Source organism: Oncorhynchus mykiss, chromosome 9 (genome assembly GCF_057628025.1).
Source record: "Oncorhynchus mykiss isolate SJ-2025 chromosome 9, ASM5762802v1, whole genome shotgun sequence".
Classification (NCBI taxonomy): domain Eukaryota; kingdom Metazoa; phylum Chordata; class Actinopteri; order Salmoniformes; family Salmonidae; genus Oncorhynchus; species Oncorhynchus mykiss.
Genome location: NC_143030.1, coordinates 65,340,776 through 65,368,396, shown reverse-complemented (window position 1 = coordinate 65,368,396; position 27,621 = coordinate 65,340,776). Strand labels below are relative to the sequence as shown.

The 27,621-nt window shown below is 41.6% G+C and overlaps 2 protein-coding genes across 15 annotated transcripts in view; one reads left to right on the top strand and one right to left on the bottom strand.

The window, feature by feature from the left end:
• LOC110532567 (rap guanine nucleotide exchange factor 3) overlaps window positions 1-10,882 on the top strand; it is a 47,064-nt gene extending 36,182 nt beyond the window's left edge. For 4 of the 14 annotated variants that reach the window (XM_021616573.3, XM_021616568.3, XM_021616570.3 and 1 more), the window contains 9 exons: window positions 2,232-2,357; window positions 3,397-3,578; window positions 7,463-7,553; window positions 7,674-7,724; window positions 9,353-9,440; window positions 9,557-9,621; window positions 9,764-9,818; window positions 9,917-9,988; window positions 10,119-10,882. In XM_021616573.3, the coding sequence (XP_021472248.2) occupies window positions 2,232-2,357; window positions 3,397-3,578; window positions 7,463-7,553; window positions 7,674-7,724; window positions 9,353-9,440; window positions 9,557-9,621; window positions 9,764-9,818; window positions 9,917-9,988; window positions 10,119-10,237 (849 nt within the window). In that variant the 3' untranslated portion in view covers window positions 10,238-10,882. Of the gene's footprint in view, window positions 1-2,231; window positions 2,358-3,396; window positions 3,579-5,394; window positions 6,917-7,462; window positions 7,554-7,673; window positions 7,725-9,352; window positions 9,441-9,556; window positions 9,622-9,741; window positions 9,819-9,916; window positions 9,989-10,118 lie in introns of those variants that run through there. The other 10 variants (XR_005053312.2, XR_016483391.1, XM_021616572.3 and 7 more) reach the window with 5 other exon arrangements.
• LOC110532566 (integrin alpha-5) overlaps window positions 10,811-27,621 on the bottom strand; it is an 88,197-nt gene continuing 71,386 nt past the window's right edge. Inside the window, exons 27-30 of the mRNA XM_036988561.2 lie at window positions 27,317-27,430; window positions 19,190-19,291; window positions 16,925-17,047; window positions 10,811-13,845 (exon numbers count right to left, since the gene is read on the bottom strand). Of these exons, the coding sequence (XP_036844456.2) occupies window positions 13,762-13,845; window positions 16,925-17,047; window positions 19,190-19,291; window positions 27,317-27,430 (423 nt within the window). The 3' untranslated portion in view covers window positions 10,811-13,761. The remainder of the gene's footprint in view (window positions 13,846-16,924; window positions 17,048-19,189; window positions 19,292-27,316; window positions 27,431-27,621) is intronic.

The following is a 27,621-nucleotide window of genomic DNA, read 5'->3' as shown; positions in this document are numbered from 1 at the left end:
TGACGTTGAGACTGATGTTTTGCGGGTACTGTTTAATGAAGCTGACAGTTGAGGACTTATCTGTTTCTCAAACTAGACACTCTAATATACTTGTCCTCTTGCTCAGTTGTGCCTTGGGACCTCCCAGTCTTTCCATTTTGGTTAGAGCCAGTTTGTGCTGTTCTGTGAAGGGAGTAGTACACAGCGTTGTACGAGAGCTTCAGTTTCTTGGCAAGATTAGACTGTGTCTAATCACAGTGCAGGTGCATTTATACGGAGACTTGATTACACACAGGTGGATTGTATTTATCATCATTTGTCATTTGGTCAACATTGGATCATTCAGAGATCCTCACTGAACTTCTGGAGAGAGTTTGCTGCACTGAAAGTAAAGGGGCTGAATAATTTTGCACGCCCAATTTTTTCAGTTTTTGATTTGTTAAAAAAGTTTGAAATATCCAATAAATGTCGTTCCACTTCATGATTGTGTCCCACTTGTTGTTGATTCTTCACAAAAAAATCCAGTTTTATATCTTTATGTTTGAAGCCTGAAATGTGGCAAAAGGTCGCAAAGTTCAAGGGGGCCGAATACTTTCGCAAGGCACTGTATAACACAACGTGGCGTCTCACATATTGGGGGCACTACTCCCAATATAAGTGAACCTCAAATCAATGTAGTTCTCATCATATTTGCGCCTCTTCGATGGTCCAACGTCCCTGTCTGTTGTTCGGTGCTTTCTCTGGTAAGGGGGCAGTAGCTTGGTGCTTTCCCCGGTAAGGGGGCCGGCCGTAGCTCTCCGTAGCTCTCCGGCGCCATCGTGCGCTATCGTGCATACATTTATTTTGTCCCCCTACACCAAACGCGATCATGACACGTAGGTTAAAATATCAAAACAAACTCTGAACCAATGACATTAATTTGGGGACAGGTCGAAAAGCATTAAACATGTATGGCAATTTAGCTAGTTAACTTGCACTTGCTAGCTAATTTGTTCTATTTAGCTAGCTTGCTGTTGCTAGCTAATTTGTCCTCGGATATAAACATTGAGTTGTTATTTTACCTGAAATGCACAAGGACCTCTACTCCAACAATTAATCCACACATAAAACGGCCAACCGAATCATTTCTAGTCATCTCTCCTCCTTCCAGGCTTTTTCAGCATTGAACTTATATGGTGATCGCATCTAAACTTTGATAGTATTACCACAACAACCGGGAACAAAGTTTGTCTTTCAATCATCCACGTAGGAATAACCAATGAGGAGATGTCACGTGGGTATCCAGCTTCTATAAACCAATGAGGAGATGGGAGAGGCAGGACTTTCAGTGCGATCTGCGTCAGAAACAGGAATGACTTCTATTTTAGTCCTTGGCAACACAGACGCTCGTTGGCGCGCGCCAGCAGTGTGGGTGCAATAATTGAATAACATGGATTTCTACATTTATTTTGCGACGCTCACCCACGCGACGTGTCTGGTCTGGTCAGCATGTCAGTGTCCATGCTAGCTGGGCAAACAACAACTGTAAAATTACTGATGCTAGCATTGGATGTGCTCGTGGAAGCAGAACAACTTGTGTCGTCGATAGGTGCAGGTGTAGTACTGCTGGTAGTAGCAGTATTACCAGTAGAGCTGCTATGTGTCTCTATGGATGCGGCTTACTTTTTTAAAACAATTTTTCAATTTTAGAGCAAACGGAATGAGCAGCAGCTACGTTTGGCTACATACGGACCGTTAGTGGAATTCCTGTGAGAGAGTAATGGCTAATGTGATGTTCATTATTTGACTAGGCTACCTGTATTTGAAATTGTGTTGTTATTTCGCTGAACACTAGATGGTTTAATTTTATTTTTGTCAGTGAAACGAGGCTACTCAAGACGAGAAAAAAAACTCACCAAAATGTATAGCCCTGTTGGATAATATAAATGAACTGTTTGAAAATGTGAATAAATTGTTGTTGTTTTTTGGCGTACCTCCGACAGCATTGCGCTTAACCCTGGAGGTACGCATACCCCAGTTTGGGTATACCTGGTCTAGATAATGCATCTATAGCCGCTCATGTGTGCATAGATTAACATACTGTAGCTACAAGTTATCTATATCTATAACTACACTACATGGTGAATCAGACAACAACACACCCAGACAGTCATCATAGCATACTGTAGATGTTTGTGTGAATGCCCCCCTAAGGTCCAGTATCATGATGTCATGTCATTATTTTGGATGGTTGTTCTCTGGCACCTTCACAGACACCCCTGAAGGAGCAGCAGGGTCCTGATCAGAGCACCATGGACACTTGGGAGCAGATGTGTCCCAAGGACATCGCCAGCCAGCTCACCAACTACGACTGGGAACTGTTCACCGCCATGCACGAGGTAAGGAAGGAAACGAGGTGAGGCCATGCCAGAGCTGTGCCAATATTGTGAAGTGGGAGTTATGGATTTGGGACCAGCAGGACAAAAGTTAAAAGTGGAGAAACTGAGTATCCCTGGATAAGGGCATGTAAGGTCTTTAAGGGCATGACATCTATCTCACGTGTGTATGCACTCTGGTAGGTAGCTAGTGCAACGAGGCAAGGTTACCCAGATGTGAGCTGTCTTCGTGCTAACATCTATCCTTCGTCCTGATCTTGTATTGATCTTGTCCATTTACACTTGTAAGATCGATTCACAGTCAGTTCCCAATGTGTCTTTTAATCGTCTGAAAAAGTGACAATCAGAATGTGGACATTTTACAGGACGCATGTAGTATAAACGGGGCTAAAGGATTTGCTGTCTGTCACTCAGGCATGTCTAAGTTATCCTTTCTCTGACATCTTCAATCTGATAACTGCTACTGCAGCATCATATCAGCCATCAGAACATCTCCTCAACTGATGTATCAGCCACATGTTTCATCTGACACACACGCCTCTTTATGTAACGTTGATTTAACCAGGTTTTCCCATTGAGGTCAATACGCTTCCCACTGGGCACACACTGGTTGAATCGATGTTGTTTGCACATAATTTCAATAAAATTACGTTCACCCAAAATGGAATAGATGCTTAATTGTCGTCTGGGCCCAGTGGGCTGTTTGCCAAGGAAATCAAGTTCAAGTCCGGTTCAAATGTTATGCAAAATTGAAGGTTTAGGGCTCGATTCAATCTGTATTGCTGAAGTTCAGCGCTATAGCACTATTTAAATGTGAAAGTAATTTCCAATTGGGCCAACCTATACAGCGTTTAAAGTGAATGCAGTCTTGAGTTTACATTTCTATCGCGCTGTAGCGCAGCGATTCAGTGCTACGTATTGAATCAAGCCCTTAGTCCATTGGATGTTTGCTTCATATACAGTATTCAGGTCCATATAAGTAGCTTTCGATTTGTCCGCTACAGTACATGTGGATGGTAAATAAATGTCTCTCTCCCATCAGGTGGAATTAGTCTACTATATATTTGGGCGACATAAATTCCCGGGTGCCACCACAGCTAACCTGGAGCGTTTCGTGCATCGCTTCAACGAGGTGCAGTACTGGGTGGTGACAGAGGTGTGTCTGTGTACTGACCTGGTCAAGAGAGCCATGCTGCTCAAGAAGTTCATCAAGATAGCCGCCGTGTGAGTGACAAATTAAAACACAGCTTACCTTGTAAATTGTAGATTCATTATTAGGTTATCTTAGGGGTAACTATCTACATAGAACAGTATACTACACTGAGTATACAAAACATTAAGAACACCTGGTCTTTCTATGATAGACTGATGGGCTGAATCCAGGTGAAAGCTTTGATCCCTTATTGATGTCACTAGTTAAATCCACATCCATTAGCGTACAGTCGTGGCCAAAGGTTTTTAGAATTACACAAATATCAATTTTCACAGTCTGGTGCCTCAGTGTCTTTAGATATTTTTTGTCAGATGTTACTATGGAATACTGAAGTATAATTACATGCATTTCATAAGTGTCAAAGACTTTTATTGACAACTACATGAAGTTGATGCAAAGAGTCAATATTTGCAGTATTGACCCTTCTTTTTCAAGAAGGGTGATGGCAGCCCATTCTTGCATAATCAATGCTTGGAGTTCGTTAGAATTTGTGGGGTTTTGTTTGTCCATCCGCCTCTTGAGGATTGACCACAAATTCTCAATGGGATTAAGGTCTGGGGAGTTTCCTGGCCATGGACCCAAAATATAGATGTTTTGTTCCCCGAGCCACTTAGTTATCACTTTTGCCTTATGGCAAGGTGCTCCATCATGCTGGAAAAGGCATTGTTCGTCACCAAACTGTTCCTGGATGGTTGGGAGAAGTTGCTCTCGGAGGATGTGTTGGTACCATTATTTATTCATGCCTGTGTTCGTAGGCATAATTGTGAGTGAGCCCACTCCCTTGGCTGAGAAGTGAGCCCACACATGAATGGTCTCAGGATGCTTTACTGTTGGCATGACACAGGACTGATGGTAGCGCTTACCTTGTCTTCTCCGGAAAAACTTTTTTCCAGATGCCCCAAACAATCGGAAAGGGGATTCATCAGAGAAAATGACTTTACCCCAGTCCTCAGCAGTCCAATTCCTGTACCTTTTGCAGAATATCAGTCTGTTCCTGATGTTTTTACTGGGGAGAAGTGGCTCCTTTTGCTGCCCTTCTTGACACCAGGCCATCCTGCAAAACTCTTCGCCTCACTGTGCGTGCAGATGCACTCACACCTGCCTGCTGCCATTCCTGAGCAAGCGCTGTACTGGTGGTGCCCCGATCCCGCAGCTGAATCAACTTTAGGAGACGGTCCTGACGCTTGCTGGACTTTCTTGGGCGCCCTTGAAGCATTCTTCACAACAATTGAACCACTTTCCTTGAAGTTCTTGATTATCTGATAAATGGTTGATTTAGGTGCAATCTTACTGGCAGCAATATCCTTGCCTGTGAAGCCCTTTTTGTGCAAAGCAATGATGACGGCACGTGTTTCCTTGTCAACCATGGTTACCTGCAGAGGAAGAAGAACGATTCCAAGCGTCACTCTCCTTTTGAAGCTTACAGTCTGTTATTCAAACTCAATCAGCATGACAGAGTGATCTCCAGCCTTGTCCTCGTAAACACTCACACCTGTGTTAACAAGAGAATCACTGACATGATGACAGCTGGTCCTTTTGTGGCAGGGCTGAAATGCAGTGGAAATGTTTTTTGGGATTCAGTTCATTTTGCATGGCAAAGAGGGACTTTGCAATTAATTGTAATTAATCTGATCACTCTTCATAACATTCTGGAGTATATGCAAATTGCCATCATACAAACTGAGGCAGCAGACTTTGAAAATGTATATTTGTGTCATTCTCAAAACTTTTGGCCACGACTGTAGATGAAGGGGAGGAGGCAGGTTAAAGAATGATTTTTAAGCCTTGAGACAATTGAGACATGGATTGTGTATGTGTGCCATTCAGAGGGTGAATGGGAACAGATCCACAGATGATGCCATCTCTATTGCACTCCACACTGCCCTTTCCCACCTGGACAAAAGGAACACCTATGTGAGAATGCTGTTCATTGACTACAGCTCAGCGTTCAACACCATAGTACACTCAAAGGTTATCACCAAGCTAAGGATCCTGGGACTAAACACCTCCCTCTGCAACTGAATCCTGGACTACCTGACAGGCCGCCCCAGGTGTTGAGGGTAGGTAGCAACACATCTGCCATGCTGATCCTCAACACTGGAGCTCCCCAGGGGTGCGTGCTCAGTCCCCTCGTGTACACCCACGACTGCATGGCCAGGCACGACTCCAACACCATCATTAAGTTTGCTGACGACACAACAGTGGTAGACCTGATCTACGACAACAACGAGACAGCCTATAGGGAGGAGGTCAGAGACCTGGCCATGTGGTGCCAGAATAACAACCTCTCCAAGACTAAGAAGATGATTGTGGACTACAGGAAAAGGAGCACCGAGCACATCCCCATTCTCATCGACGGGGCTGTAGTGGAGCAGGTTGAGAGCTTCAAGTTCCTTGGTGTCCACATCAACAACAAACTAGATTGGTCCAAACACACCAAGGCAGTCGTGAAGAAGGCACAACAAAGCCTTTTCCCCCTCAGGAAACTAAAAATATTTGGCATGGGTCCTGAGATCCTCAAAAGGTTCTACAGCTGCAACATCGAGAGCATCCTGACCGGTTGCATCACTGCCTGCTACGGCAATTGCTCGGCCTCCGACCGCAAGGCACTTCAGAGGGTAGTGCATACGGCCCAGTACATCACTGGGGCAAAGCTGCCTGCCATCCAGGAACTCTACACCAGGCGATGTCAGAGGAAGGCCCTAAAAATTGTCAAAGAACCCAGCCACCCCAGTCATAGACTGTTCTCTCTACTACCACATGGCAAGCGGTACCGGAGTACCAAGTCTAGGACAAAAAGGCTTCTCAACAGTTTTTATCCCCAAGCCATAAGACTCCTGAACAGGTAACCAAATGGTTACCCGGACTATTTGCATTGTGTGCCCCCCCAACCCCTCTTTTACGCTGCTGCGACTCTCTGTTTATCTTATATGCATAATCACTTTAACTATACATTCATGTACATACTACCTAAATTGGCCCGATCAACCAGTGCTCCCGCACATTGGCTAACCGGGTTATCTGCAATGTGTCCCACCACCCGCCAACCCCTTTTTTTTACGCTTCTGCTACTCTCTGTTCTCTGTGCACAGTCACTTTAACGATACCTACATGTACATACTACCTCAATAAGCCTAACTAACAGGTGTCTGTATATAGCCTTGCTACTCTTTTTTCAAATGTCTTTTTACTGTTGTTTTATTTCTTTACTTACCTACACACACACGCACACACAAACCTTTTTTTTTTTTGCAACACCATTAGTTAGAGCCTGTAAGTAAGCATTTCACTGTAAAATACCTGTTGTATTTGGCCACGTGACAAATAAACTTTGATTTGAAAGACAAAATATTTAAGTGCCTTTGAAAAGGGTGTGTTAGTAGGTGCAAGGTGCATTGGTTTGTGACAATAACTGAAACACTGCTGGGTTCTCACACTTAACAGTTTCCTGTGTGTATCAAGAGTGGTCCACCACCCAAAGGACACCCAGCCAACTTGACACAACTGTGGGAAGCATTGTGGTTAACATGGGCCAGCATCCCTGTAGGGGGTACGCAACTTAATACTAGGAAGTGTACCTAATGTTTGGTATACTCAGTATAATTTTGTACAATAACAGACTATATTCAAAAAATTTAACATACCAGCAGAAATCATGTTTTCATATCCAGCTAAACTGATTTATAAAATATTGGTAAAGGATGTCACTCTGTCTGTGGTCACTGATGCACCAAGCCTTCGTTTACACAGGCAGCCTTATTCTGACCTTTTGCTATTAATTGGTCTTTTGACCAATCAGATCAGATATTTTGCCAGTAAGTGATAAAATAATCACTTAGATAATGCACATGTTTAGTCTGCCCACAGCTGTTACTGACTGTGTTTCCTGTTTCAGATTGAAGGAGCAGAAGAACCTAAACTCGTTCTTTGCGGTGATGTTTGGTCTGAGTAATAGTGCTGTACAGAGACTTTACAAGACCTGGGAGGTGAGGTCTGCTAGGGACAATGACCTACATTTTGGTTATCGCTTATAACAATTGGTTTGATTATAACAGATGTGAAATGGATATCAGAGGAGACGTTGTAACAGTTGTTGTTGTTGACAGAGAGTGCCGAGTAAGACGAAAAGGGTCTATTGTGCATACGAGAGGTTAATGGTGAGTGAGTTAATGTGTGCGCACTTGCAAGCTAGCTATATAGCAGTGTTCCATTGTATATCATTGATAATGACCGGTGACATCACAGGCCACTTGACAATCCCTCCACTTCATTTCCATTGTGTGTATGAATCATGTTTTCCTCCTATTGTAATATGTAAACATGTTTTCAATAGATATATTTCCTATATAATTAGCAGGTTGGCATTTATTGGGATGACTCATGTACTGGAGGCAGCTCTGCAGAGTTGTCACTATCTGGCACAGCCACAAAGTCCAAAACGCTGATTTTAAACCTAAGCCTAACCACACTGCTAACCTTATGCCTAACCCTAACCTTAAAAAAAAGCAAAGAGCACATTTTGTGCTCTTGTAGGAAGCAATCACTCCCCTATTGCTCACTACAAATGATCTATGGGCTAATAACTCACTAACAAGCAAAGGATATGAACAAAATGTACAACGTCACTACATGTATCTCAAAACAAGTGCATCTATTTACGACTGCTAATGCTGAAAAACAGTCCAGTTCAAAGTGAATGACACAGATCCATATACGGCAATGGTCTATTTGCATATAGGCCTACAGGCAGCTCTGATTGGTTATGACGCACCGGTCTGTGTAGAGTACGGGCCTGAGTCGTACCTGTCAATGCAATAGAATCCTACTCCAATGTGTTCTGCCTACAACAAAATTGCTTGCATAGTTAGTTTTGCATACTAATTCTAGCATAGTTCATTTTGTTTTGGTAAGTTACATTGAAAGTGGCTAATATTGCGTTGATTTGATCACAATTCCCAGTGAAGGGAAACGTTGATAGTGTTAACTAACGGGGAAAACTCAAAAGTTGAGTTAAAGTTAAAGTTAAATCTCGTGCTTCTCTGCACGGGCTGATATTTCTTCTGCGCAGCAGTCCCAGGGGAGTGGTGCGCAGCTTAGAGGGAACATTGATGCTGGCCCATGTTAACTCCAATGCTTCCCAAAGTTGTCTGGATGCCCTTTGGATGGTGGACCATTCTTGATATACACAGGAAACTGTTGAGTGTGAAAAACCCAGCAGCGTTGCAGTTCCTGACACAAACCAGTGTGCCTGGCACCTACTACCATACCCCGTTCAAAGGCACTTAAATATTTTGTCTTGCCATATACAATCCATGTCTCACCTGTCTCAAGGCAAACAAAATCCTTCTTTAACCTGTCTCCTCTCGTTCATTTACACTAATTGAAGTGGATTTAACAAGTGGCATCGATAAGGGATCATAGCTTTCACCTGATCAGTCGGTCATGGTGTTCTTAATATTTTGTATACTCTGTGTAGCCAATTTTGACTTTTCAGCTGGCCCATCTTGTGGAAATCGCTCAGGTCTGCCTCCAGGACAAGATTTATCCCAATAAATGTAAACTTGCATATAAGTAGGGGCGGCAGGTAGCCTAGCGGTTAGCGAGGCAAGCCAGCAACCAGTGTGGCAGCCCCCCCGCACCTCTCCCATCAAAAGATGCATGTGTGTCTTACGAAGGGGTTGGGTTTAAAGCTAATTTTGGATGGACCTTGTGTGCAATTGACCAATAAAATTATATTAATCTACAACTAATGGCAAATTGTTTTTATTTCTGTTAAATGTGTCAGGATCCATCACGTAATCACAGAGCGTACAGACTGGCTGTGGCAAAGCTCAGTCCTCCCTACATCCCCTTCATGCCCCTGCTACTCAAAGGTAATAATGCTTTCTTAGCCTCGTGACAGACGTAACATTCAATACCTGAGTTAATTCAACATGACCCTGTACTGAACCAGTACGTCATTCCGTTCACCAACTGTACCTACCTCTAGACATGACATTCATCCATGAGGGAAACAATAACTACACGGACAAACTGGTCAATTTTGAGAAAATGGTGAGTTGTCTAGCCTAACTTTTATACTTTCACATCCTGTAGATGTGCTGGAGATTACCATCCCTCAGCCCTTACCTAAGTTGTCTTCTCTTTGTGTCTGTAAACTATTGGCTATATAAGCTACCTTGTTTCACCGTTGCAGCGCTTGATTGCTAAGACAGTGAAGATAGTTCGAGGGTGCAGAAGCACGCCTTACGGTAAGAAAACAAAATACAACAAAGTTATAGAAAAGGACGGGATAAGAAGGACAATGTTGTGCCAGGGTGTTCACTCTCTATGATTCTTTGTCCTACAGTGCCCTCATCACCTCAGAAGGGACTTGCAGACAGAATGTTTCTGGAGGCGCCTTCCATTCGGCTGTCCACATGTAAGCTATGCCTTATCTACAAAAATCAACACTCATTTTCCATTCTGAGATCTTTAAATGATATTAAGTAAATGTAGCGCTTCCATTTTTAAAAAAAAAACACATATCTTGTCTTCTGTCTCGTGTCCAGATTCCGAGCAATCCCCCCCTCTCAGGAATCCTAGCAACATCCGCCACTATGTTCAGAACTTTGAAGTGATCGACAACCAGCACAAACTGACACAACTGTCCAGAGCAATGGAGCGCTGAACCAAACCAGTGTATTAAGACTGTTTTATTACAGCCTGTGAATCAGAGGTTGGCAGGGGAATACACACCTCCACGGTCATACTAATCCACATTCAAGATCTTCTATAGACTCATGTACATGTCTGGTGTCAGGAATGGAGGACTGTGGGGATATTTCTGGGATGGTCAATATCACACAGAGAGCATTGAAGAGAAGCAGCTCGTTGGACTACTCATCAATAGGACCTGAGGAAGGATCTGACTGGCAGTATTTAGTGACCTCTAACGTCTTACCAGATAAGTTGTTTGTCCTCACCGACCACTGTTACTGATATGACAGTGCGGCACTGCAACCTGAGGAAGAAGTATATACATTTGGCATTATCTGTTATTTATACGATAATTTGTGTAGTATACTATTTGTAAGATAAGCTTATGGTTTTACAAGTGAGTGCCCTAAAAGCACATGCAATAGTTCTATGCTATGGCTCCTAGTTATGGTGTTTTGGTATTTTTCTCCACTTTGTAATACAACTATAATGAACAATAAATTGTTGAGCAATCAGTTGTTGCCAAACCGCATAAACAAATGTGTAAAACATTTCATGCCATGGGCAAGTTTATTTTTTTAAATAAATTATTTTCAGAACTGTGTATTCAATCAAAGCATGTCATTTTTTTAATTGAAATGCAAACCATATAATAAGACACAAATGATCACTAAAAGACTAAATCCTCTTCCCAGAAAGTCTCCCCAATATGGGGAGAGTAAATTTCACAAATGTTTTTTTTCCCAATTGGATCTAAAAAATATTCTCGTCATAAATATTTACAACTTTGTAAAAAAGGAGATTTTTAAAAGGGGGGCCAAGAAAGCATTGAGAAAACAAGGATAAACCCAGTGTAGTCTTCTACTGTAACCACAGAGGATTCTGTTTAAAACATCCTCTTTCAATATAAATAATACTAGGTTGACATTTTCAGTCTGGACACTACGATCAGACATATACTTTTCAAAACAATATCATACAAATACTGTTAAAAATAATATGATACATGTTAAATGAATCCACTGAGTGGCGTTAGCAGTCTTTGCACCATGAGTGTTGATAAAGCGTGTGGATTAAATCACCAATATGAGCTAGGGGGCATTCAAAACAAATAGTGAAAACAGATGTGTAGCATTATGGCTGCGTTTGGATAGGTGATACAATTGAACTGAACATACATTATCACACATGCCCACTCGAGTTCAACTCAGGAGGTGGATGGATGGATGTATTTTTTTACCACTGATATCTGAAATAGTGATACTAAACATTGGTTAGTTATAGCAGTGGAGCAAAATGTAAAAGTGGTGAATACGTGCAGTGGAAAAATCTAGGGGGGGAAAAAACAGACCAATTGTTTTTGACAATACCCCCATCCGACCATAGGGAGCAGACTTGGTATGGTTTTTAACACAGACTCATCATTAGATGTTAGACACACCTGGTTTAACACAACCCCTCCGGAACAAAATAAAAGAAAATCCAAAAACTACTGCAAAAACTAAAACCAATATCAACCAGAGTGAATAATAATATTGCACGTACAAACCATCCCCCCCCCCCCCCCCCCCCCCCAATGCCCAGTTGCTATCCCTTTATCTCAAGTCTGAATTGGGCCCTAAATGAATAGCTACTCTGGTCCTAGCTGTCCTAAACTCTAATCAGGCAGTCTCAACCCATCCTGAGTACAGATTGAAGTGATGCGATGATCAGCATTACTGCTGGACAAGTCTACCTTTCCCTCGTGATGCAAGAGAGAAAAGAGAGGACTTAGCATTGGGATTGATCTCCGATTCACACAAAAAAAACAGACAGGAACATCAACACATGAAGACACAGGCAGTCTGACACACACACAAAACGTATTTACATGACAAATAAAAGAGCCCCACATATTCAGTCCATGGATGAAGCTGCAGCATCGTGGTGTGAGAGCTTCTGGTACTCAGTCAGTTTTTGTTATCATAAGGACATCAAAATAAAATTAAAACAAACCAGAGCAAAGATGCTCCTAGCACACTACAAGATCAAGGTGAAATGTGTAGGGACTGGATATTTGGCCGTTTCCCTGACACTCACCGGAGTGAGCCCTTACCTGCAAGCAACCCACCCAGATTGTATGTACTACAGCTTCCTTGATCTCTGTTGGCAACATAGTAATGTACTGACTTCAAGACATCATTACACACCAAGGCTGTGGATACACCTGGATGGTCTTTGCTTCAACTCAATTTCCATACTGCCTCTTGCAGCACAAGCAAAGTCTGGACAAACTTGTTTACAAGTCACCAGACAGAGTACTGGCACCAGAGTGTATCAAGCTTTCAGTAGGATCTATCTCACAGGCCCATGGTGGATGGATCCAGTCAAGTCCCAGTCAACTTTGAGGCAATGCTTTGATCTGTCACAACGAACACAAACATGCAGGATCAACAAAGTGATCAGTAATGGTCAAGTCAAACCCAAAGGAAGATCAGTCCGTCAGTATCTTGTCTGTTTTTGGCATCTTGTTAGACATCAGTAGATTTCTTTTGAGTGCAAAACAACTGGAACAAGCACTGTATGTCCACCATTCTGAGGCTGAAGAAGCTATTTTGGCAGTACAGGAGTTTGTACGTGCCGAACATTACTGGAGCCAAACTGAACTTACATTAAACAAAAGATTGGCTGTAAAAACATGTTTGGTAGAAATGTGGATGGGTAAACAGCTCAGGTGTAGATTATGGAGACATGAGACAGACATCCTCTGTCTGTGCTCCTCTGGTGAACATGCTCCTCTGGTGAACATGCTCCTCTGGTGAACATGCACCTCTGGTGAACATGCTCTTCTGGTGCCCTGAACAGGAAGCATGTTTCTAACTTCGGTTGGGAAAGTATCAGATCAGATTTCTTTAATGGCTACAAAAAGGAAGGGAGATGCATTCAGTCCCCCTCAACACCATCATATACCTTTTAAAAGCAGTGATCACACTTTTTTAGCACCAAAATGAAGGCAGTTGAAAAAGAGTAAAACAATTATCTTTCACAAGGATCCACAAGGGAATACAAAGCTGTTTAAAAAGATGTGCAGGGAGAAACCAAGCTTCTTCCTTGATCGTATCAAGGCTTTCCATAGGCTACTCCTCTTCTTCTGTAGTCACTAGTCTTGGACTTCAACTCAAATAGGATCAGTAAGTCTAAAGCCAGTTTTTCTGACTGTGACACTGAAGTTCAGCTTCGTGATCAACCCCAACCCAACAACAACAAACATAAACATATATTAAATTAAAAACATTCATTTGGTTTGGAGTTCTTTGGGTATTTCTTCCTCTAGTGCAGTACAGTGGAGTTCCAGTGGTCTTTCCTCCTCCTCCTCCTCCTCCCTCTTCAACTGCAGTCTAATCCTCTCTGGATGTTTAAATTAACCACATTTCTCCATTGCAATCATGTGGGTTTCTAGGTTTCTTTGGTTCTGTGACAACAAAATAGTTTGTTTTAATCCTTTCTATGTGGTGTTTAGGCCTCAGACGCAGCCTGGGGCTTGAGTTGGGCCTTCTCCATAGCCGTGCCGTAGGGTAGCGACCTTTTGAAGAAGCCAAGCTGGGAGGAAGAAAGACGACGTTATCAAAGTTAGAACTAAAAATATCATATTTCAACACCTCAAATCTTCATATGTCTCTCCAGCCAGATGTACAGTTAAAGTTGGAAGTTTACATACACTTAGGTAGAAGTAATTAAAACTTGTTTTTCAACCACTCCACACATTTCTTGTTAATAAACTATAGTTTGGGCAAGTCGGTTAGGACATCTACTTTGTGCATGACACATCATTTTTCCAACAATTGTTAATGGACAGATTATTTCACTTATAATTCACTGTATCACAATTCCAGTGGGTGAGAAGTGTACATGCACTAAATTGACTGTGCCTTTAAACAGCTTAGAAAATTCCAGACAATGATGTCATGGTTTTAGAAGCTTCTGATAGGCTAATTGACATCATTTGAGTCAATTGGAGGTGTACCTGTGGATGTATTTCAAGGCCTACCTTCAAACTCAGTGCCTCTTTACTTGACTTCACGGGGAAATCAAAAGAAATCAGCCAAGACCTCAGAAAAAAACATTGGAGACCTCCACAAGTCTGGTTCATCCTTGGGAGCAATTTCCAAATGCCTGAAGGTACCACATTCATCTGTACAAACAATAGTACGCAAGTATAAACACCATGGGACCACGGAGCCATCATACCGCTCAGGAAGGAGACTCATTCTGTCTCCTAGAGATTAATGTACTTTGGTGCGAAAAGTGAAAATCAATCCCAGAACAACAGCAAAGGACCTTGTGAAGATGCTGGAGGAAACAGGTACAAAAGTATCTATATCCACAGTAAAACAAGGCCTATATCGGCATAACCTGAAAGGCTGCTCAGCAAGGAAGAAGCCAATGATCCAAAACCGCCATAAAAAAAGCCAGACTACAGTTTACAACTGCACATGGGGACAAAGATCATACTTTTTGGAGAAATGTCCTCTGGTCTGATGAAACAAAAATAGAACTGTTTGGCCATAATGACCAGCCATAATGACCATTTGGCGGAAAAGGGGGGAGGCTTGCAACCGTGAAGCACGGGATTGGCAGCATCATGTTGTGGGGGTGCTTCACAAAATATATGGCATCATGAGGATGGATAATTATGTGGATATATTGAAGCAACATCTCAAGACATCAATCAGGAAGTTAACTATTTTGGGATAGGGGGCAGCATTTTCACTTTTGGATAAATAGCGTTCCCAGAGTGAACTGCCTCCTACTCTGTCCCAGATGCTAATATATGCATATTGTTATTAGATAGAAAACACTCTGAAGTGTCTAAAACTGTTTGAATTATGTCTTTGCGTATAACAGAACAAAATCTGAGAAAAATCCAACCAGCAAGTGGGACATCTGAGGTTTGTAGTTTTTCAAAGCTTGGCTACCGAATACACAATGAGATATGGATAAAGTTGCACTTCCTACGGCTTCCACTAGATGTCAACCATCTTTAGAAACTTGAATGAGGATTCTACTATAAAGGAGGGGCTCATGAGACCTCTTTGAGTCAGTGGTCTGGCAGAGTGCCTTGGTCTCATGACGCGCGCCCCCGACAGAGTTACCTCTCGTTCCAGTGCTTTTCTTCAGACAAAGGAATTCTCCGGTTGGAACATTATTGATGTTTTATGTTAAAAACATCCTAAAGATTGATTCCATACATCATTTGACATGTTTCTAAAGGACTGTAACGGAACCTTTCGAGTTTTTGTCTGGTCGAAGTGCCTGCGCCTCATGAAGATGGATTACTGGGCTGAACACACTAACAACAAGTGGCTATTTGGACAGAAATTATAGACTTTATGGAACAAATCAGTCATTTATTGTCGAACTGGGATTCCTGGGAGTGCCTTCTGATGAAGATCATCAAAGGTAAGTGAATATTTATTTCTAACTTCTGTTGACTCCAAAATGGCGGATATTCCTCTGGCTGTTTTGGGATCTGAGCACCTTTCTCAGATTATGCTTTTTCCGTAAGGTAAAAAAATCTGACACAGAGGTTGCATTAAGGAGCAGTCTATCTTTAATTCTGTGAATAACAGTTGTATCTTTTATCAATGTTTTATTATGAGTATTTCTGCAAAATCACCGGATGTTTTCGAATCAAAACATTACTGCACGTAACGTGCCAATGTAAACTGATATTTTTGGATATAAATATGCACATTAACGAACAAAACATACATGTATTGTGTAACATGATGTCCTATGAGTGTCATCTGATAAAGATCATCAAAGGTTAGTGATTAATTTAATCTATATTTCAGCTTTTTGTGACTCCTCTCTTTGGCTGGAAAAATGGCTGTGTTTTTTTTACTTGGCTCTGACCTAACATAATCAATCATATGTTGTGCTTTCGCTGTAAAGAATATTTGAAATCGGACATGATGGGTAGATTAACAAGATGTTTATCTTTCATTTGCTGTATTGGACTTGTTAATGTGTGAAAGTTACTTGTTTCTAAAAAATATTTTTGAATTTCACGCGCTGCCTTTTCAGTGGAATGTTGTGGAGGGGTTCCGCTAGCGGAATGTTGTGGAGGGGTTCCGCTAGTGGAACGCCTGCCCTAGAAAGGTTAAAGCTTGGTCGCAAATGGGTCATCCAAATGGACAATGACCCATAGCATACTTCCTAAGTTGTGGCAAAATGGCTTAAGGACGACAAAGTAAAGATATTGGAGTGACCATCACAAAGCCCTGCCTTCAATCCTATAGAAAATGTGTGGGCAGAACTGAAAAAGCGTGTGCGAGCAAGGAGGCCTACACACCTGACTCAGTTACACCAGCTCTGTCAGGGGGAATGGGCCAAAATTCACCCAATTTATTGTGGGAAGCTTGTGGAAGGCTACCCAAAACATTTGACCCAAGTTAAACAATTTAAAGGCAATGCTACCAAATACTTGAGTGTATGTAAACATCTGACCCACTGGATGTGATGAAAGAATTAAAATCTGAAATATATTATTGTCTCTACTATTATTCTGACATTTCACATTCTAAAAATAAAGTTCTAAAGGAAAATATGGGAAGTTAAGAGATGGGAATTTCCCACTCTGCCGGACATTAACATCACCGCTATCCCGACCACTCACTTTGTACAGGACGTAGATGAGCAGTGCCAGCAGCAGAAGCCCAGCCAGTATGGCCAGAATGATGATCCACAAGGGCACAGAGTATTGGCTGTCTTGTTTGTTCCACACCAACGGGGTCACCACCTGAAGAGGGGGAACACATTTAGTCATGACCTCCACTTACAGTGACTCAATGGGTCTGAATGTATTCAGACCCATTGACTTTTTCCAAATTTTTCCACATTACAGCCTTATTCTAAAATGGATTCAATAAATAAAAAATCTGCATCAATCTACACACAATACCCCATAATGACAAAGAAAAACAGGTTATATATTTTTGCTAATTTATTACAAGTCAAACAGAAATACCTTATTTACATAAGTATTCAGACCCTTTGCTATGAGACTCGAAATTGAGCTCAGGTGACTTCTGTTTCCATTGATCATCCTTGAGCAGTTTCTATAACTTGATTGGAGTCCACCTGTGGCAAATCAATCTGATTGGACATGATTTGGAAAGGCACACAGTTGAGCAAAAACTAAGCCATGAGGTCGAAGGAATTGTCCGTAGAGGTCCGAGACAGGATTGTGTCAAGGCAAAGATCTGGGGAAGGGTACAAAAAGATTTCTTCAGTATTGAAAGCCCCAAGAAAACAGTGGCCTCCATAATTCTTAAAAATGGAAGACGTTTGGAACCACCAACTCTTCCTAGCGCTGGCCGCCCGGCCAAACTGAGCAATCGGGGGAGAAGGGCCTTGGTGAGGGAGGTGACCAAGAATTCAATGGTCACTTTGACAGAGATCTAGAGTTCCTCTGTGGAGATGGGAGAACCTTCCAGAACTACAACCATCTCTGCAGCACTCCACCAATCAGGCCATTATGGTAGATTGGCCAGACGAAAGCCAGTCTTCAATAAAAGGCACATGACAACCCACTTGGGGTTTGCCAAAAGGCACCTAAAGACTCTCAGACCATGAGAAACAAGATTCTCTGGTCTGATGAAACCAAGATTGAACTCTTTGGCCTGAATGCCAAGCGTCACGTCTGCAGGAAACCGGGCACCATTCCTACAGTGAAGCATGGTGGTTACAGCATCATGTTGTGGGGGTGTTTTTCAGCAACATGGACTGGGAGACTAGTCAGGATCGAGGGAAAGATGAACGGAGCAAAGTACAGAGAGATCCATGATGAAAACCTGCTCCAGAGAGCTTAGGACCTCAGACTGGGGCGAAAGTTCACCTTCAAACAGGACAATGACCATAAGCACACAGCTAAGACAACGCAGGCGTGGCTTCGGGATAAGTCTCTGAATGTCCTTGAGTAGCCCAGCCAGAGCCCGGACTTGAACCCGATCTAACATCTCTGGAGAGACCTGAAAATAACTGTGCATCGACGCTCCCCATCCAACCTGACAGAGCTTGAGACGATCTGCAGAGAAGAATCGGAGAAACTCCTAAAATACAGGTGTGACAAGCTTTTAGCGTCATACCCAGGAAGAATCAAGACTGTAATCACTGCCAAAGGTGCTTCAACAAAGTACTGAGTAAAGGGTCTGAGTACTTACAATATATAAATAAGTATTTTATTGTGAATAAAATAGCAAAAATAAAGATAAAATAAAATATTATAGTTTTGCTTTGTCATTATAGGGTGGTGTGTAGATTGAGGAAAAAAACAATTTAATACAATTTTAGAATAAAGCTGTAACATAACAAAACATGGAAAAGGTCAAGGGGTCTGAACACTTTCCGAAGGCACTGTATAATAGCCTCGATTCCAGGCTTCCTGCATTTTCCCAACAGCTGAGTGCTGAACGAAACATGGGCACACTATATACAGGGGTTAAGTTAGGCCAGATCCAACCGAGTCCGAGACCCAACACCTATGAGATCCAGGCAGAGCTGAGACCCTGTAACTTTGGTTATGCGAATTTCAAATGATCTAATGACTTTTTTTTTTTTACCAACACAAGTAAGCAACAGCAAAGTTAAACTATTTTACTATAGGGTTGTCTATCTATTCAATTGTTCAGATCATCACATTCTGTGCACGAAAATAATATCCCCCTCACAAGGTCCCTCCACGACCTGTAGTATGCTGTAATGTGCTTTTGTCAGTATAGATTATAGGCTACTATATTAAATCCTCCAGGGCACGCCCCCAAACTAGAAGCCCCACCTCCCAAATCCCAATTTAACTACTAACTGTATGGTAATGCAAGACTAACAATACAATATAAAATAGAGAGGTTTGTTGACATTAGTGCACTGCACATACCCATACCTTTTTAGATCCACTCGGTACCTCCTTGGGCAAGATGGCATAGGGCATCTTGACCACACTGAACCTTGCCAGGCACTCCAGCACGTACCCCTTGTATGCCCTCTGAGAACGGAAACAAAACAACAGGATCAGATTGGATATCCATTGTGATTTTTCAAATAATTTTTGTAGGAGTATTTGAAAGGCAAACTGCAACTTGTACGGGTGCTGGCCATGTGTGGACTAGTGATGGGTCCTGTTTGACTCATGTCCAGTAGGAGGCAGTAATGTGCTACAGAGACTGATGAACCTCATCAGACCGGCTGGTTCTTCTCACAAAACCCCTCTGACATTCCAATCCTATGAGAAGGCGTGACCGCCAACTAATGAATTTCCAATGCACTTACACATAAGCCTTGGTGTAAGGTCGTTCTCACAACGGCTTCTGTGGACTGATACCCTCCCTCTATACCTCTATACCTAATACACTATAGACCAACACACAAACGATCCGCTCACAGAACTATTGAAATTAGAATTTAATTATTCACTCTGTAAGCTACTGTTTTCCATTTATTTTCATCAAATATCTGAGTCTGTTCACATTGGCAGAGTTTAGCTCTGAGCTAGCATTAATACAGTCAATACAATCACATGTGTGAGTCTGACTGGTCATTCATATTTTACAGTCTAATTTGAGGATTTAAGTATTGGTGTTTTCTTTGTATAGCTACTTAAAGGAATATTTCTGCTTATACTCCGCCAAATCTTGACATGAGAAAATACACAGACAGCAATGTGAATAGACAGATAGGCCTACAGACAGAACACAAACTGAGACAGTCCGTTTCATGCAGTCAGTGCCATTGTCATCTGGTAGAAATGTGTCTGCATGTGTAGTGAGTTTGAGAGGAGACAAAACCAGTAGTTCTGGCGGTTGCTTTCATCTCCGCATCTGAACCTGACTAAGATCCACTCTTTGATGACCTAATTAAAGTGGAACTGACAGTGTTTTAGCTACTTTGCAGATATGAAACAAACAGACAATCATAATATCAGTCACAAATATCAAATTATCACTTTATGCTACAAAACCAACTTTATAAAGAGCTTTTAATAATGGCTTCTATTTGACAAAAAATGTAATGATGTCAAGTAAAGCATTGGGGCGGCAGGGTAGCCTAATGGTTAGAGCATTGGACTGAAAGGTTGCAAGTTCAAATCCCCAAGCTGACAAGGTACAAATCTGTCGTTCTGCCCCTGAACAGGCAGTTAACCCACTGTTCCTAGGCCGTCATTGAAAATAAGAAATTGTTCTTAACTGACTTGCCTAGTTAAATAAAGGTCAAATAAAAATAAAAATATGTTGGCAGAATAGATGGGATGCAGTTCAATGCATGATTAATATAACTAATTCACCAATACATTTCTTGGTAGTCCAACAAATATTGCTATCATGTTGTAAATCACAGCTGGCCTGGTACATTGTTTGCTGCCTCCAGCCCTTCAGGATGCACTGTATCAGTTTCATTGACTCAATATTTTTTACAAAAAACACAAATGTAACTTAGGCTGGGAATGTCAGCACAATCAAACTATAAAAGGGCAATGACCACAAGTCAGTCATAGCGTGGCTAATAGGCTAGCTTGTCTGTTTATGTACAATAGCTATTTATTTAGCAAGCTAAAAGCACGGTACCTAATGTTAGCTAGCTAGCTTCTGGGAGGATATCATGTCATTGGACGAGTCAGTGAGTGGCCAACTTTTTCCTACCATATAATTTTTTTGGGTGGCTACAACTAGAGATGCAGGTGTCATTTGGTTAGCTAGCAAGAACTGTTAATCACTTTGCTAGCTAGCTATGCTGAACTTGAACGACTGTTATCCACAGTTGGCATCTCTCTTTGTTGTCAATCAAATGTATTTGGCATCATCAATCGAATGGGAGGGCAGGCAGGCAAGTTCCCATTCAGTTGTCAAAACGTGGGTTGGATTACCCTGGATGATTGACAGGGGGCGCTGTATTGAAGCCACCGCCCAGCCATCTTAGAACCCTTGGAATATTTTAGAAACTATAGAAATGCATGTATTAATCTCTACATTAGTTTGACACGTTTATTGTATTAGACACCTTAATGCATACTTTGAAATTATATTGTGAGCTAAACATTAACCTGTTAAGCCTATAGGGGCGCTATTTCATTATTGGATAAAAAAATGGGCCCGTTTTAAGCGCAATATTTTGTCACGAAAAGATGCTCGACTATGCATAGAATTGACAGCTTTGGAAAGAACACAGTCTAACGTTTCCAAAACTGCAAAGATGTTATCTGTGAGTGCCACAGAACTCATTCTACAGGCGAAACCAAGATGAAACGTCTAACAGGAAATGAGCAGAATCTCTGAAGCTCTGTTTTCAAATGTCTCCTTATATGGCTGTGAATGCAGCAGGAACGACCATGGGCTTTCTGTGGTTTCTTCAAGATGTCTGCAGCATTGTGACGTATTTGTAGTCATATCATTGGAAGATTGGCCATAAGAGACTACATTTTCCAGGGGTCCGCCCGGTGGCCTTTATCTAAATTTGTGCGTAATCTCCAGTTGCGGTCATTTTGTCCTGGGATTCAGAACGAAACGCACACTTCCACAAAGGATATATCATCGAAGAGATATGTGAAAAACACCTTGAGGATTGGTTCTAAACAACGTTTGCCATGTTTCAGTCGATATTATGGAGTTAATTTGGAAAAAAGTTTGGCGTAATTGATGACTGGATTTTCGGGTTTTTTTGGTAGCCAAACGTGACACACCAAACGGAGCGATTTCTCCTAAACAAATAATCTTTCAGGAAAAACTGAACATTTGCTATCTAACAGTCTCCTCATTGAAAACATCTGAAGTTCTTCAAAGGTAAATTATTATTTGAATGCTTTTCTGGTTTTTGTGAAAGTGTTGCCTGCTAAATGCTAACGATAATGCTAACGCTAAATGCTATGCTAGCTAGCTACTGTTACACAAATGATTGTGTTCCTATGGTTGAGAAGCATATTTTGAAAATCTGAGATGACAGTGTTGTTAACAAAAGGCTAAGCTTGAGAGCTAGCATATTTATTTCATTTCATTTGCGATTTTCATGAATAGTTAACATTGCGTTATGCTAATGAGCTTGCCGGGATAAATACACTCCTGGATACAGATTTTTTTGGTAGCCAAACGTGACGCACCAAACGGAGCGATTTCTCCTAAACAAATAATCTTTCAGGAAAAACTGAACATTTGCTATCTAACAGAGTCTCCTCATTGAAAACATCTGAAGTTCTTCAAAGGTAAATTATTTTATTTTAATGCTTTTCTGGTTTTTGTGAAAGTGTTGCATGCTAAATGCTAACGATAATGCTAACGCTAAATGCTACGCTAGCTAGCTACTGTTACACAAATTATTGTTTTCCTATGGTTGAGAAGCATATTTTGAAAATCTGAGATGACAGTGTTGTTAACAAAAGGCTAAGCTTGAGAGCATATTTATTTCATTTCATTTGCGATTTTCATGAATAGTTAACGTTGCGTAATGGTAATGAGCTTGAGTCTGTATTCACGATACCGGATCCGGGATGGGTAGATCAGAGAGGTTAAAAAAAATATCTCTTGAAACTCTGGGGGCAGTATTTCATTTTTGGATGAAAAACGTTCCCGTTTTAAACAAGATATTTTGTCACGAAAAGATGCTCGACTATGCATATAATTGACAGCTTTGGAAAGAAAACACTCTGACGTTTCCACAACTGAAAAGATATTGTCTGTGAGTGCCACAGAACTAATGCTACAGGCGAAACCAAGATGACATTTCATACAGGAAGTGCGCCAGATTTTGAATGCGCTGTGTTCCAATGTCTCCTTATATGGCTGTGAATGTGCCAGGAATGAGCCTACACTTTCTGTCGTTTCCCCAAGGTGTCTGCAGCATTGTGACGTATTTGTAGGCATATCATTGGAAAATTTACCATAAGAGACTACATTTACCAGGTGTCCGCTCGGTGTCTTCCGTCGAAACTATTGCGTAATCTCCAGGTGCGTGCATTTTTCCATTTGGTTCAGAGGAGAAACCAAACTGCCACGAGTGATTTATCATCGAATAGATATGTGAAAAACACCTTGAGGATTGATTCTAAACAACGTTTGCCATGTTTCTGTCGATATTATGGAGTTAATTTGGAAAAAAGTTTGGCATTGTAATGACTGAATTTTCAGGTTTTTTTCTTAGCCAAACGTGATGAACAAAACAGAGCAATTTCTCCTACACAAATAATATTTTTGGAAAAACTGAACATTTGCTATCTAACTGAGAGTCTCCTCATTGAAAACATCCAAAGTTCTTCAAAGGTAAATGATTTTATTTGAATGCTTTTCTTGTTTTTGTGAAAATGTTGCCTGCTGAATGCTAGGCTTAATGCTATGCTAGCTATCAATACTCTTACACAAATGCTTGTGTAGCTATGGTTGAAAAGCATTTTTTGAAAATCTGAGATGACAGTGTTGTTAACAAAAGGCTAAGCTTGTGAGCCAATATATTTATTTCATTTCATTTGCGATTTTCATGAATAGTTAACGTTGCGTTATGGTAATGAGCTTGAGGCTATAATTACGCTCCCGGATACGGGATTGCTCGTCGCAACAGGTTAAAGTTTTTTTTAGAGTTCTGTTACTGTCCCCACTACAACCAGACAATACTTAAATACATGTCATTTTGTCCTTGAAACATTTCATTGAGAATTTGTTCTTAACTGACTTAGTTAAATAAATAAAAACAAAGTAATTTGTTGTTGAAATACTGTAGAATTCTATTCATCCTTCCCTTAACCTTGTTCTGAACACCTCCAAATCAAAGGTCATGTGGTTTGGTAAGAAGAATGCCCCTCTCCCCACTGGTGTGATTACTACCTCTGAGGGTTTAGAGATTAAGGTAGTCACCTCATACAAGTACTTGAGAGTATAGCTAGGCGGTACACTGTCCTTCTCTCAGCACATATTAAAGCTGCAGGCTAAAGTTAAATCTAGACTTGGTTTCCTCTATTGTAATCAATCCTCTTTCACTCCAGCTGCCAAACTAACCTTGATTCAGATGACCATCCTACCCATGCTAGATTACAGAGACATCATTTCTAGATCAGCAGGTAAGGGTGCTCTCGAGCAGCTAGATGTTCTTTACCATTCGGCCATCAGATTTGCCACCAATGCTCCTTATAGGACACATCACTGCACTCTATACTCCTCTGTAAACTGGTCATCTCTGTATACCTGTCGCAAAACTGGTTGATGCTTATTTAGAAAACCCTCTTAGGCCTCACTACCCCCTATCTCAGATATCTACTGCAGCCCTCATCTTCCACATACAGTGGGGCAAAAAAGTATTTAGTCAGCCACCAATTGTGCAAGTTCTCCCACTTAAAAAGATGAGAGGCCTGTAATTTTCATCATAGGTACTATGACAGACAAAATGAGAAAAAAATCCCAAAAATCGCATTGTAGGATTTTTAATTAATTTATTTGCAAATTATGGTGGAAAATAAGTATTTGGTCACCTACAAACAAGCAAGACTTCTGGCTCTCACAGACCTGTAACTTCTTCTTTAAGAGGCTCCTCTGTCCTCCACTCGTTACTTGTATTAATGGCACCTGTTTGAACTTGTTATCAGTATAAAAGACACCTGTCCACAACCTCAAACAGTCACACTCCAAACTCCACTATGGCCAAGACCAAAGAGCTGTCAAAGGACACCAGAAACAAAATTGTAGACCTGCACCAGGCTGGGAAGACTGAATCTGCAATAGGTAAGCAGCTTGGTTTGAAGAAATCAACTGTGGGAGCAATTGTTAGGAAATGGAAGACATACAAGACCACTGATAATCTCCCTCGATCTGGGGCTCCACACAAGATCTCACCCGTGGGGTGAGAATGCTGAGTTGCATCCAAAGAACAGCATACCTACTGTGAAGCATGGGGGTGGAAACATCATGCTTTGGGGCTGTTTTTCTGCAAAGGGACCAGGACGACTGATCCTTGTAAAGGAAAGAATGAATGGGGCCAGGTATCCGTGAGATTTTGAGTGAAAACCTCCTTCCATCAGCAAGGGCATTGAAGATGAAACGTGGCTGGGTCTTTCAGCATGACAATGATCCCAAACACACCGCCCGTGCAACGAAGGAGTGGCTTCGTAAGAAGCATTTCAAGGTCCTGGAGTGGCCTAGCCAGTCTCCAGATCTCAACCCCATAGAAAATCTTTGGAGGGAGTTGAAAGTCCGTGTTGCTCAGCAACAGCCCCAAAACATCACTGCTCTAGAGGAGATCTGCATGGAGGAATGGTCCAAAATACCAGCAACAGTGTGTGAAAAACTTGAAGACTTACAGAAAACGTTTGACCTCTGTCATTGCCAACAAAAGTATTGAGATAAACTTTTGTTATTGACAAAATACTTATTTTCCACCATAATTTGCAAATAAATTCATTAAAAATCATACAATGTGATTTTCTGGATTTTTGTTTCTCATTTTGTCTGTCATAGTTGAAGTGTACCTATGATGAAAATTACAGGCCTCTCTCATCTTTTTAAGTGGGAGAACTTGCACAATTGGTGGCTGACTAAATACTTTTTTGCCCCACTGTACCACACCCGTTCTGCCAGTCACAATCTGTTAAAGGTCCCCAAAGCACATACATCCCTGGGTCGCTCCTCTTTTCAGTGCACTGCAGCTAGCGACTGGAACGAGCTGGAACAACACACTCAAACTGGACAGTTTTATCTCAATCTTTTCATTCAAAGACTCAATCATGGACTCTCTTACTGACAGTTGTGGCTGTTTGTGTGATGTATTGTTGTCTACCTTCTTGCCCGTTGTGCTGTTGTCTGTGCCCAATAATGTTTGTACCATGTTTTGTGCTGCTACTATGCTATGTTGTCATGTGTTGATGCCTTTCTATGTTGATGTCTTAGGTCTCTCTTTATGTAGTGTTGTGTTGTCTCTCTTGTTGTGATGTGTATTTTGTCCTATATTTATGTTGTATTTATTTTTAATCCCAGGCCCCATTCCACACAGGAGGCCTTTTGCCTTTGGTAGGCTGTCATTGTAAATAAGAATTTGTTCTTAACTGACTTGCCTAGTTAAATAAATAAAAAATCCATATGGAGGACTAGGGAGTGCCAATATGGCCGACCAGTGCCTTCAAAGCCTCTCAATGGCCAATACATAGTATCGGCAACCCAGGGTTTATTATACGCCATTGGTGGGGACGGGCATGCTTTGGCAGGCAAGCTGCTGAAGGGCGAGCAGGCTACTATTCTACAAGCTAAAAAAGTTTGAGGGTTTATCTACTGTTCCCTTGTTAGATTTTAACGCATCTCACTCTGGCTAACAGTTGTTGATCATTGGCAACTGTCTGAGGGAGAGAGAGACTACCTGTTCATGGTTGTTTGATCAATAAGAGTTTCTAAATGTAAGAGGACTCCCGTAGTAATTTTCAGAAATCCATTCAGGTGGCTTTTGGCAAATGCTTCCTGATCTAAAGTAGCGCTGTTGCTACTACCTGTAAATACATAATCCAGTACAAAGTGAATGATGGCAGGCCCGTGTGGAAAATGGCTTATTTGCATATAGGCCAACTGCTCTGATTGGCTATGGCGCACCGGTCTGTGTAGAGTCCCGTCCTGATGTGTGTTCAATTCCCTTGTACGTTTGCTACGTTGCGAAACGGTTTGTACTGAACAGCACGTTTCCCAAAAACATTATTGTACGTTCTTGAACAGACTGAGGTGCGATTGTTGGGTGTGGCTTGAAGCAATGAGTGACGTTTTTAAAGGGCAGTGGCCACGCTGACAGAGTTTCCCAACCCACAACCTCCCCGTTTTTCAACTGGCCATTCAGAACAGCACCGTTTCCATTCAATTGAACATTCCAGAACGTAAAAACGTACTGAACGCAACCCTGTTGCTAAAACGTTGCCAGTTCCACTTTAAAGGTGTGTTGTGGAGCAATTGTGTGTGTAGGTCCTAGATCATCTGTATAGTTTTCTTCGGCCCAGTAACTCAGACAAGTGATGTGTGTTTGACTATGCAGAGTGGTTGGTTTGATCTCCAGTCCACACATACTGTACCTCGATGAAGGTCTCAGCCCAGATGCGGGAGCGCAATTTGAGGATGGCGCTGGTCCCCTTCTCCAGAAGACCCACGTCACACTGTAGTGTCCAGCACTCCACGTTAGAGCAGGACTAGATAGGGCGAGGGAGAAAGAGGAGGGAAGAGAGGGAGAGTATTAATGCTAAACAGATGACATAAGATTTGCCATGATTTGAGATATGCCATGCTCAATCTATTATTGCTGTCCTCACCAAGAAAAACCAAACAGCTACAAAACAAAGGTAATTTGTCATTCTATCAGGCATAATTTAACAATTGTTAG